Raw genomic sequence first — 12,810 nt, 5'->3', positions numbered from 1 at the left:
ATGAATGCGTCTGTGGGATCGACCGTTGGATGGAATGGACTTGTCGAGGACGGGTTGACTGGAGGCAGTCCCATTTGGTTCCCTCTCACGTTTGAACATGATTGGGTCTTGTGTGAGACTCGGACCGCTTCCTTTTCTCTTCCTCCAGCGGCGTTTCTGCAGCTGCAATCCCGCCTTCAGCTGGTTTTGGGGGGACACCCGGGTCACTCGTTAGTTGCTTGAGCGGCTGTGCGGGAATCTGAACTTCGCCAGTGCTGGTCTACCCGTTGGGTTGGGTCTGGCTTCAACGGCTGTTCTGGTTCCTTCGGGGATGTGTGTGCCGCTGTGTCGCCGGCTTCCTCTTCGGGTCTTTCTGGGTTCAGTGCTGTGGCACCTACCCAAGCCCTCGCTCGATATGTTTACAAATGCATCGTCTCTCAGCTGGGGCTTTGTGACCAGTACTCACCAGTGACCAGAATCACGAAGCAGTTACACAAATACTTACAAACGTGTACATCTCTTCTCGATCTTTGGTGGCTTTGTTTACAATTATTAGACAGTTAATGAGCTCCGAAGCACCAGGAGGCTGTTTATAACAATAACAGTAGTTCATTGGGAAGTTTTCATGTTTGTAAACTATTTAATAAATGTAAACAAAGCTGCCAAAGGTTGAGAAAAGATGTACACGTTTGCAAGTACTTGCATAACTGCTTCGTGAATCTGGCCCCAGGACAGCAAGGGTCTGTGGGGTCCATCCTTCCGTCGGTTTTGCAGCACGTTGCAGGTGTTCGCGGTGGTGTGGCTTTCGCTTCGGAGGATTCGTGCCGTTTGCGGATCGCCGATTTGCCTCCATTCGGACTGCTCCCTGGTGTTCATTGCCTGAACCGAGGGGGAGGGTTGATACGGTCCTTGGCTCTTTGGGGCTGGTTGCTTCGGGTGACTCGTCTGCTTAGTTCTCGGGGTTTGGTTCTCCTGGCGGTTTATATCCAGGGGTTGTCAAGTCTCCTGGCGGGACGACCTGTCCCATTTCATTCCCCTGTCCATGGAATGGACGGTCGACGCTGACTCGTTCCTTTTGGCTTTGCCAGATGTTTGGGCGCCCGGAGGTGTACCTCTTCGTATCGGCCTGGTCAAGGCGTCTTCCAGTATGTGGCGCCCTTCACCGACCAGCGAGGCCATCGAGTTCGATTCCTTTCAGCTGAACTGGTCGAAGTGGGGTTACCTGCATCTCTTCCCCCCCCCCCCCCAGTTCGGTTGTTACTCCAGGTCCTGGCTCGCTTGGAGCACTTCCCAGGGAAGAGTAGTCGTGTTGGCCCCCTTGGTGGCCAGCCCAGCCTTGTTTTCAGACGTTGTTTGCTCGGTGTCTGAACCCAAGGGATCTTCCTGAGGGTCTTTCAGCGGATTGGTCCGGTCCGGTATCTGGCTCTTTCGGTCTCCTCTTCTGCTCCTTGCATCTGGTCGTCTTAACGCGTGTTCTGTTTCACCTGCGTTCCCGCCTTCGTCTGTTCCTGAGGGGCTCCCGGGTCACCCGGTTGCGCATCACCACTTATTGTGATCAGGTGGCTTTGTTGATTGTCCCATCTGCGAGTTCTGTCTTGGCGGCAGTAAAGTTTCCTGGCAGTCCTTTTGGCACTTTTTATCTCTATAGGTTGTGTTCGATTTCTGATAGGGTTGTTTTGTCCTTTCTCTTGGTTGTTTCAGGAGTCATCATATGCCAAATACTGTCGCCTCGTATTGTGCGGCGCTGGCGGAGCCGCTTCACCTTGCGCTCGGGTGGATGTCGCTCCTGCTCTGTTCCGCAAGCTTACTTAGGCATTGTTTCACCTTTGGCCTGCTCATGTGCCACCTGAGCCGGCCTGGTCGTTGGACCAGTTGCTCTTTTCTCTCTCCTCTTTGGTTTGTAGTGGCCCTCTTTAGTTCAGGACTTTGTCTTTTTTTTTTCTTATTGGCATTGGCCTCTGGGGGTTGGATCGGGGAGCTTCATGCTCTCCTACGGCACAAGAATTTTTGCTCTTTTTGGCTCTGGTGATAGGTTTGTTTGTTTGCCGCTGTCTCCTTCTTTTCTGGCGAAGTATGAGACGGCTGCTATCCGGAGGGGGGTCCTTAGGGTTGTTGATGCTTGGTTGGTCAGGACGGGGGTGCATCATGTGTGGTCCGGTTACAGCTCTCCGCTTTTATTTGCGCGCCACGGCTTCTGTGTCCGGGGACGTGCTTAGAGTTGATCCGGTTTTTCCTGCTTCCCTGTTCCGGGGTTCAGGTTTCCCAGGTCGTCCTCATGGTTATTCGGTCTGGTCAGCCTGCGGTCTCTCCCCGTGCCCATGATCATCAGTTTGCGACTCTTTCTGCCGTTTTCGGTAGCATGTCTTGGGCTGACATTCGGGCGTGGGGCTTTTGGCAGTTGGCCAGAGTCCTGGCTGTGCGCTACCTGCTTAGTGTTCCGGGGCCTAGTCGGGCCTGTGTCGCTTTGGGTCAGCGATTGTAGCCAGTTGTCTCGACTTTGCATTGAGAGGCACGTGCCAACCACCTCCTGGATAAGTCCCTCTTGTTTTCATCTTTTGGTAAGTAGTTCTGAGGAGCTGAAGGGGCTCCCCCCCCCCCCCCAGAAACCAATGTTGAATGTAATAAAACGGCATTTTCTGGGCGAGACCCGGAGGCTCCCCTTCATCCCTCCTTCCTTCCCTCAGGTCGGCAGTTTTTCGCGTGTTTTGTTTCTCCCCTCTCCCCCCTTCTGGGGAGGGGGGAGCGCAGCATGATGTCATGCTTGTTTGCTTGTTTTTCTTTGGGTTCTGTCCACCTGTTTGACATAAAATAATAGTTTCAACCAGGATAAGGGTTTGTTTTGGGATGCTTACCTTTCTGGGTACCTGACCCAGTTGATGGCAGACATAGAATGCTCCAAATCACAAATCACGAGCATTTCTATAGGCCCTAGATCCTTCAGAATCTGCCTCGTTATCTACCTCAGGAAACAGACCTGATGCAGACCAAAGTTTTCTCCAACCATTTCTTGAGCGTGGTCGCATTGTTGAAGCAGTTACAACCCTTTTGAAGTAAAATGGACAATAGTGTTATGTGATGTACATTATGTTCTACATGCATGGTCATTCATTTTTCAATATTAAAAAGCATTTGCCACTCTTTTGACTTTGTGGAGTTCAGGTAGCTCTTCATAAGGCCTTTGTTTCGTTTTCACTTCCTACTTTATCATAGAGCTTGGTGTCCTTTGCAAATTTAATTATAGTTGTAATATTGTTGTTGATGTATATGACAAAGGATTGCCTCAAAGATTAGCTCCTGGTGGTACTCCACTTACCGCATTGTCTCCACGCTTATGACTCTTTGCATTTGACCCTTGTTGGGGTTAGGACCAAACAAGTTTTCATAACCATAGGATAATTTAGCTTTAATGTTTCATCCAGTCCTTCCATATTTAATTGTACATAACCTTTCACTTCAGAATCAAATTGCCAGTCAAAAAGCCTATTCATCGAGGTGTCGCAAAATTCCGTGAGATTGCAACTGCAAGCTTGGCGGACTCAGGTTTGTAACTATTTCTGGCAGCCAGTTATGTAATCGAGTATAGTACTGTACTTGGTAGGTAATGTTAACTAAACAGTAACCCATTGATAGTTATCAGATTAAACTTTTATAAATATTATAATTGTAGCCTTTTAAAAATCTCTTGTTTAATAACATTAACATAATTTTTAACCCTGTTTAGTGTTATTTTCTAATTGCTTATGCCACCAAATTATGGAAAATGATTATTACTGAATCAGTGACTCAAACTTTGCTTTGATCTTTGCAATTAGACAGCTTAGGGAAGATGTCTTCAAAAGTTGAAAACTGTAGACTACTACTCAAGAGCCGGGACAATTTGTCACAGCTGTTGACGGTAGCCTTAAGGTACCTTAGACATCTTCCCTAAGCTGTCTTAAGGGAAAGGTCAAAGCAAGGTTTGAGAGGAATAGCAATTTTCTGCACGTTGGAGCTGAAGGCAATTAAGAACTGACATTACCCAGGGACAATAACTTTTTTTAACATGCAGTACAACCTCAGTTCAACTAACTATATGGGACAAACCCCAATTTGTCGCAGTGCAGGATTTGATGCAACTGGAGATGCCTCCAGGATGCATTCCCACATCTTATGGGCTAATTTCATTTAGGCAAAATTTTTATTTCAAACTAATAAACTACTACTAAGTGAACATATCTGCCAAAAAAAACTTAACCACATTTAGCTTATCTCAAAACTAGTTTTCAAAAGGTAGCAGGGCCATACCCGAGTGAATGAAAACCTTGCCAACACAAAATGGAAAACCATAGAATTTGGTTTTAAATATAAATGGCTTTTCTAAGGCTCCAACTGTTGTAATATAGTCCATTTATAAAAATCAGAAATGTGATTGGAGCCGTAAAAGTGCTACTACTTGTGCATTAATATTTCCCACGCTCTATAGCCTGATTCCAGTGAAATTTTAATTTCAAGCTGTTGTATAAAGAACTACCAAGAGAACCTGCCTGTAGAGAGATTTAATGACATCTAGCATATTTCCCATAACCCTTGCCTTGAAATTTAATTTTCAAAGGAAAAAGGAGGACTCGTATTAGTGAACGAAAAGTGGAATTTTAACAATTAAATGAAACATAACTTGGTTTTAAATATGGTAAATAGCTGTCCCCATTCCTCTTGCTACTTGTTACAATGTTGCGCCCATCTACAAAAATCATTTAATATGCCTCCAATCACAATTTTAGTTACCATTTGCCCAACAATAGAGCGACGGAACACCGATTTGGGGTTCATTGAATGGCGGTTCTACGTTAAATGTACTTCTGCTTCCATTACATTAACTGAAAGTATTAATATGGTGACATTGTTTAGGCAAATCTTAAAGATAACTGCTGTAATGAGTTTTTACAGGTGCCAATCTGAAATTTTGTTTTATATACTTAGTAATATGTCTAACGTTATGTAAAAATGGTTCTGATGTATTTAGTAAAGTCAATAACCTGATGTATTTAGTAAAGTCAATAACCTGTTGACATCATTACTTGATCTCTTTCACCACTTTGTGCATGTAATTTTTTCTTAAACATTTACTCTTAATGAGATGAAGTGCCCATTGGTAATAAAGGTTTGTAATTCTATTGCAGTATTTCAATAACCCGAGTGAAATATTGTACAAAGCTTTTATCTTGATCACTATTTTTATATTTTATCATTGTAAATTGGGGAGGATATTATCTACCGTGTATTGATTGAAACTATTTGGTCAGTACTTGTACGGTATTTCAAAAATTAGAATCTTGTGTAGTTCATGCAAGCATGGTGATTAGTAGGCTATCTTAATCCAACTTTCTTGATTAGTCTTCACTCAATTTCTGTTATTTGGAGTGAACCTGTTTTCTGTGAACAAACTTTTTCTATTAAATATTTTCTTATCTATAAATATAAAGAAAAGATTCTGCAGGTGTAATGAGACAATTGTGTACAATCTGAAGTGCTAAATTTGTCAGTTATTTAGGGTTTACATTCATGTGCTTTATTTTTTGTCCTATATCTGATGGGTTGGATAATACATCCTTGGTTTTTGGTTTAGAATCTGAATACGAGAGTGCAGAGGAACTGGACTGAGTTTGATGGGCCTTCAGCGCAGAAGATTCTCTCTCCTGTCTTGCCAGTGGCTAATTCAACGCTACTTAATATTGTGTCGTCAGCTAATAGTACACCAAATAGGTAAAGAGATGTTGAATTATACATTTTGATATTTTTGCGAATTAAGAAAAGTTTTTATGTAATGCATAATTGACCTATTGGCTGTCATCCATTGAAACACTAGTACTGGTATGGGTAAAGTGAAAGGGGAGCCCATTTCTTTTGATTGTTGTATACTACTCGTACTGCAGCCCTACATACTGGTCTACTGCATATCCCTTCTGTATTGAGATGTTGATCAATTTAGTACTCTATTTTATTTATCCCTTTTACTTGTGCTCATATTTTTTTTTTTTCTTGCCATTACTTGTGCTTGTTGAAAGACTCCTTCTCATTTTCAAATTTGAATTCATGGCTTAGCAAATTTATCAACTAAATAAGCAAGTAAAAAGTGTATACAAATTGAGTATCTTTAAGGTGCATTATGAACTGAAGCACTTCAGCTGCAGAGTGGTTCCATTGTGGCCTACTTGTGACTGTGGGTTGATCTTTTTGTGGCCAGCAAGCATTCATATTAACATGTTGATTTATTCTAAAATTTAAGTACAGTATCTGTGGTTCTTAACCCTTGCACTGCTCACCTATTTTCGGCAAAAACGTCTTGGTGCAATTGACAAGGACATATTTTTGTTATTTTTACAAATGTTCAGGTAAATTTAATGTCAAAATGTTTCCAATGTCAACTATTTCCATTTCAAAACACAAATAGTAATGAAAACATTAAAAAACATTAAAATATAGCCAAATTAAAAAACAAAAAGCACAACTCTGAGTGCCTAAAGGCGCTTTGCGCAGTGCAGTGGTTAAGGTTGTGTATGTGATTTAATCAGAGGAGGTAATGTCAGATAATGGAAATTCATCTCTCATCTTGAAGTGAACGCAGAATAGTGGCCTACCACTACACTAGAGTATCAGGTGGCAGAGCTGGAAAAAGGCTCCCATATTTTTTTTGCTGTTTGGGAAGATGTCCTTTCCTTTTCCATCAAAATGAATGGCCGAAGTGATCTGATGCCTCAAACTCGGTTGTAAGATACTCTTTTGCTCCCTGGCATTTTAAAGATATGTCGGCCAACATGAATTTGCTTAAAAGGCAAATAAGAAAATATTTCTCGACTAGTTGAACACATTGAACCTTTCGGCAAGAATCTGAAGCTGTTCAATGTGTTTGAGTTCCCGACAAGTGTGCAGGATAATTCTTAGTGATTGACATTTCATGTTTTGTTGATGAAAATTTTAGTTATTCAGTGAGTTTGAGAAGATTTACTTTCAAAAACAGAAACACTGTCTTCTTATATTTAATAACCCCACAGAAATTAATGTGGAGACAATTACCAGACCACCTTAAAATGTGTGAGCTACAGTTTGACTCATTGTGGCAGACAGGGTAGAGTAGTCTTCTGGCTCCTTGGTGGCCGGCCCCAGCCTTAGTTTCACGCGCTGCTTGCCCGGTGTCCGAACCTGGAGAGTTTCTCGTGGCTCCGCCTCTTTCAGCAGATCGGTCCAGTCCGTTATGAGGCTGGTTCGATCTTCTCAAGTCTTCATGTTTGGTCTTTTCGACTAGTCAATCACCAGTTGTATGGTGACCAGGTGGATTCTTTGATGGTGTCCCACCTGCGAGCTTCGTCTCGGCAACAGTACGAGGTTTCTTGGCAGTCTTTCAGGTTCTTTCTGTCCCTTCGTCGTGTTACTTCTATTCTGTTCGGATTGTCTTGTTCTCTCTCTCGTGGTTGTTTGAGGACTGTAGTCTTATGCCGAACACTGTCGTTTCGTATCGTGTGGCATTTGCGGCGCTGCTGCAGCTGGCATTCGGCGTTGTTACTTTGGCGCCATTCTGTTAGCTGTCTTGGGTGTTATTTCACCTCCAGCCTACTCATGTGTTGGTTGAGCCATCCTGGTCTTTGGATCGGTTGCTCTCCTTTCTCTCTCATCCCCTCGAGTTGTAGGTGGTTCCAGATTGTTTGTCGAAGGCAGTTTTCCTGTTGGCATTGGCCTCTGGGGGTCGGGTTGGGAAGCTTCGTGCTCTCCTCCGGCGCGCGTTTCTGCTCTTTTGGGTTAGGTGATCGTTTGTTTGACTACAGCAATCTCCTTCTTTTCTGGAGGGTAATGCTGGCGGTGCATCATGTTGTCAGGTTGCGCCTTTGTGCCGTTATTTACGCCCCCCAGCCTCGGTGACTGGGGACATGCTTTGGGTTGACTCGGTTTCCCTTCTTCGCTGTTCCCGGGTTCAGTGCTGCCGTTTTCGTTGGGCTGACATTCTGGCACGGGGTTTCTGGAGGTCGAACAGGGTCCTGGCCGCTCGCTACCTGGTCAATGTCCCTGGGCCTGGTCGGGCCTGTGTTGCAATAGGTCGGCAGTTGTGGCCAGTTGTCTCGACTTTGTTGATGTGAGGAACGATCGCCACCCGTGTTAGTCCGTTTGTTTTTCTCTTTGGGTTAGTAGCTCCGGAGAGCCAAAGAGGCTTCCCCAAGAAACCTTGTGTTGAATGTAATGAAATGCCATTTTCTGGGTGAGACCCGGTGGCTCCCTGGCATCCCTCCCTCCCTTCGGTCGACGTTTTTTTTATTTTCGCGTGTTTTGATGTCCAGCCTAAGAACTGGCAGGTTTGGGTAGCCGGCGGAAGGTCTGGGGCTTCCCCTTCCCCCCTCCTGGGGAGGGGCGGAGTTACGCAGATGACGAGGCGTTGATAACGAAATGACGTCGTGCTCGTTTCCTCGTTTTTTTCTTCGTGGGAAGTTCTATCCATTTGTTCGGCTTTCATAGCCATTCTTAACTAGAATGGGGGAGGGTGTTTTGGGGTGCCTATCTTTCTGGGTGCCCGACCCAGTCGATGGCAAACATAAAGTACTTCTAGATTATATATAAGGTGTGTGTGTAGGCCATTGCTTCTCGTGCCTCTGAGGGAGCCAGGGTCTGGCTCGTTGGTCCCCGGTAGGCCTAGAACTCCATGTACATAGATTCCTAAAGCTAATACTCTGTATCAGCCCAGATAGCTCCGGGGAGTCTCTGGGTCTCACCCAGAAAATGGCATTTCATTACATTCAACGCTGGATTTTTATATTTACAAGAGGAATCTGGCCTGTCTCGAGTGAGGGTTTTTATTAATGTTATAATATTTTCTTTTCCAGGTCAGATACTGTATTTGAAAATTCATTCATACACAGCTTTGAAAAAATGAAAATTATTGAAAACGATGAGCCAGTTGCAGAAGAAAAGTTCCACGATGCCAGTGATTCATTTGTTGAGGATGTGGCATTATCACCACCCGGTAACAGTGTTCCTGAAGCAGTAGACGTGGAGCATCAGCTTGCCACATCACTTAAAAAGGGGTTAGAAAATATTTTAGACCATAACGAGTTGTGTACAACCAATGAAGTGAAAAGCCTAAGCAGTAGCTCAACAAAGGAAAAATTGACAGCAGCTCCACATTTCTTCCCTGAAAATGCCGAGGATGAATCTCCTACTTGTCAACAGCAATTATTGGTGGAGGAAGTTTTAAGGGATGTTGCTGTTCCCGAGGTGGTAGAGGAGGAGGTCGCCGCCGCCGCTCCCAAGGTGGTGGAGGAGGCCGCCGCTGCTCCCGAGGTGGTGGCGGAGGCCGTTGCCATTCTCGAGGTGGTAGAGGAGGCCGCTCCCGAGGTGGTGGCAGAGGCTGCCGCCGCTGCTCCCAAGGTGGTGGAGGAGACCGCCGCCGCTACCCCCGAGGTGGTGGCAGAGGCCGCCGCTGCTGCTCCCGAGGTGGTGGAGGAGACCACCGCCGCTGCTCCCGAGGTGGTGGTAGAGGCTGCCGCCGCTGCTCCCAAGGTGGTGGAGGAGACCACCGCCGCTGCTCCCGAGGTGGTGGCAGAGGCTGCCGCCGCTGCTCCCGAGGTGGTGGAGGAGACCGCCGCCGCTGCTCCCGAGGTGGTGGAGGAGACCGCCGCCGCTGCTCCCGAGGTGGTGGAGGAGACCGCCGCCGCTGCTCCCGAGGTGGTGGAGGAGGAGGCCGCTGCCGCCGCTGCTCCCGAGGTGGTGGAGGAGACCGCCGCCGCTGCGCCCGAGGTGGTGGAGGAGACCGCCGCCGCTGCTCCCGAGGTGGTGGAGGAGGAGGCCGCTGCCGCTGCTGCTCCCGAGGTGGTGGCCGCCGCCGCTGCTGCTCCCGAGGTGGTGGAGGAGGAGGCCGCCGCCGCTGCTGCTCCCAAGGTGGTGGTGGTGGAGGAGGCCGCTGCCGCTCCCGAGGTGGTGGTGTTGGAGGAGGCCGCTGCCGCTCCCGAGGTGGTGGTGTTGGAGGAGGCCGCTGCCGCTCCCGAGGTGGTGGTGGTGGAGGAGGCCGCTGCCGCTCCCGAGGTGGTGGTGGTGGAGGAGGCCGCCGCCGCTCCCGAGGTGGTGGTGGTGAAGGAGGCTGCCGCCGCTCCCGAGGTGGTGGTGGTGAAGGAGGCTGCCGCCGCTCCCGAGGTGGTGGTGGAGGCCGCCGCCGCTCCCGAGGTGATGGTGGAGGCGGCCGCCGCTGCTCCCGAGGTGGTGGTGGAGGCGGCCGCCGCCGCTCCCGAGGTGGTGGTGGTGGAGGCCGCTGCCGCCCCCGAGGTGGTGGTGGAGGCGGCTGCCGCCGCCCCCGAGGTGGTGGAGGAGGAGGAGGCCGCCGCTGCTGCCCCCGAGGTGGTGGTGGAGGAGGAAGCCGCCGCCGCTGCCGCCCCCGAGGTGGTGGTGGAGGAGGAGGCTGCCGCCGGCGCCGCTGCCGCCCCCGAGGTGGTGGTGGAGGAGGAGGCCGCCGCCGCTGCCGCCCCTGAGGTGGTGGTGGAGGAGGAGGCCGCCGCCGCTGCCGCCCCCGAGGTGGTGGTGGAGGAGGAGGAGGCCGCCGCCGCCCCCGAGGTGGTGGTGGAGGAGGAGGAGGCCGCCGCCACCACCGAGGTGGTAGAGGAGGAGGAGGAGGCCGCCGCCCCCGAGGTGGTGAAGGCCGCCGTAGTTACTAAAGATTCAAGATATAGTTCAGAGACAGAAGTAAAGGCCTATGTTCCTGACTTGAAAGTAGGTGCTCCAGATCTGAAGCCACCCGTGCAAGGTGTTGATAAATCTGTTGTAGAGTTGATGGAAGAATCTGTTCCAAAATGTATTGATGAAAGCAAACCTCTATTAAAAGGCTGTGAAATTGATTTCTTAAACATGAGTAATTCTGATTTTGATTTATGTAACATTAAGTCTTTAGACAACTTGAGCAATGAGAAAGAAAGTACCTGTAGTTCACAAGTTGATGCCAAGGAAGATATTCCCCTTAAGATACCCATCATGTTAAATCCAGAATGCAGAGGCATATCTGATGAATTGTCAGAGAAAATGAAAGTTGGCAATGTTGATCTGCCTCTTCGAGGAAACTCTCAGACAGATTTCCTCGATATGGATGTTAATTTTGATCCTTTTAAATCCAGATCAATTGTCACTAATTCTCCAGATAAATTGCTCATGAATGAAAGGGAGATGGCTAAGCCTCTGCAATATGTAGGGGATGGTATCCATTCCCAGGAAATAAAATACTTTGATAATTTGTCCACAGAGAATGACATAATAAAAACTAATGATAATGAACAAGCAGTGTGTGCGCGCACTGCAGCTGAGGAACTAATTAACAAGGCTGTTGCAAAAAGAGATAGTTTGCCTGAAAATGAATTTGAGGAAGCAGTGAAAAATGAAACTTTCCATCAAAGTTTCCAGGGAGATTTCTCAAATATGACTAATGATGATTTTGCTACCAAATCTACTATTGCAAATTCTGAACTTCAAAGAAATGAAATTAATGTGACGAAGACTGAAGTGCAGCGTGAGAGTGTGGGAACAGGAGTTGCACCAGGGAACTTTGAGTTGTCACCAGCACCATCAGAGGTGGTCTCAACAGAGCTGGAAGATTTAAGACAAAATCAAATGGATATGGACTTCCTTGATAAGTTAGGAGAATCAAATTTTGATCCCTTTGCAACCAGGGCTGCTGTTGCAAACTCACCTGATGTAATGAACAGTACTGTTGTGATTAGAAAGGAAATGCCTTCCAAGAAATTAGTCACATTGCTTACACCTGAGAATGTTGGAACTTTACCACTGACATCAGAAAGTGTTGAGCCTCTAGACAATAGTCCCAATAAAAAGTACCAGTTGAATATCCTAGATAAACTAGATGACCCTAATTTTGATCCCTTTGCAACCAAAGCTGCTGTTGCAAATTCCCCTGTTAAACAGGCTCAAGCCCTCTTCACCGAGAAGGAAAAGCCGAATCAAAACAAAGAAGACATTTCCGAGAGAAAAGTGACTTCACTCGAGCTATCTGGAGATATAATCACAGGCCTAGAGAAAGAATGTCCTTTTGAAAATGACAATAATTTAAGGTCTCTTACAAAATTAGATGACCCTAATTTGAATTTCAGCACTAATTGTCATAAATTGAACAGCACAGTTGTATTTGAGAATGAGAGAGATGAAGCATCACTAGAAAGCTTAACAGAACAAAATGGTAAAACTCTTCAATTTGACCAAGGATGTAATGAGGATATTGTGAAAAAGTTTGGCAATTCTAGTATTAATGTTATGGCTCCTAAAGCGGCAGTTTTAAACTCTCCTGATAAAGACGATAATACAGTTAAGAATGTAACAGACATGCCCAGTAAGAAAGAAAATACCAGGGTTACTTTTGAGGACTCTGTAGCATCGTTAGAAAAAGGAATTGCCATGTCTCTTGAAAACAGATTTCTACCACAAAATGAGACTCTAGAAGAATTCATTAGTAAATCTAGCAATTCTAATTTGAACCCTTTTACAACTAATTCTCGTGTTCAAAATTCTCCTACCAAAAAGGATAGTTTTCCCAATTCAAAGCATACAACGGAGGAAATAAGAAGCGAGCTGCCGTCAGAGGCAGTGCATAACAAATCTGAAGAATCTAACAAAATTGCAATGAGTAGTGTCTTTCAGGAAAATAGCAGAATGGAGTGCCTGAAAAAGCAAGAGGCTCAAGAATTTAATTCATCAGCAACAGAAAAAGTTATTCCTTCTATTAAGAAATCCTTTGGTATGAGAGAAGCAGGTGATTCATTCGGAGACTATTTTGGCTTTGGAAAAACAAAAGAAAGTGTCTTCAGAAACTCTAGCCAA

General features: G+C 46.4%; 1 protein-coding gene across 1 annotated transcript in view; it reads left to right on the top strand.

The window, feature by feature from the left end:
* The window catches only part of LOC123763895 (titin homolog), a 33,031-nt gene that overhangs the window by 4,941 nt on the left and 15,280 nt on the right, over positions 1-12,810 (top strand). The window contains 4 exon segments of the mRNA XM_069330119.1: positions 3,437-3,519; positions 5,585-5,616; positions 5,618-5,721; positions 8,826-12,810. Coding sequence (XP_069186220.1) covers positions 3,437-3,519; positions 5,585-5,616; positions 5,618-5,721; positions 8,826-12,810 — 4,204 coding nt within the window.

This window comes from Procambarus clarkii, chromosome 23 (assembly GCF_040958095.1).
Source record: "Procambarus clarkii isolate CNS0578487 chromosome 23, FALCON_Pclarkii_2.0, whole genome shotgun sequence".
NCBI classification, from domain to species: Eukaryota; Metazoa; Arthropoda; class Malacostraca; order Decapoda; family Cambaridae; genus Procambarus; species Procambarus clarkii.
Note: the sequence above shows the minus strand (reverse complement) of the source record. Positions and strands in the feature narration are given on the sequence as shown.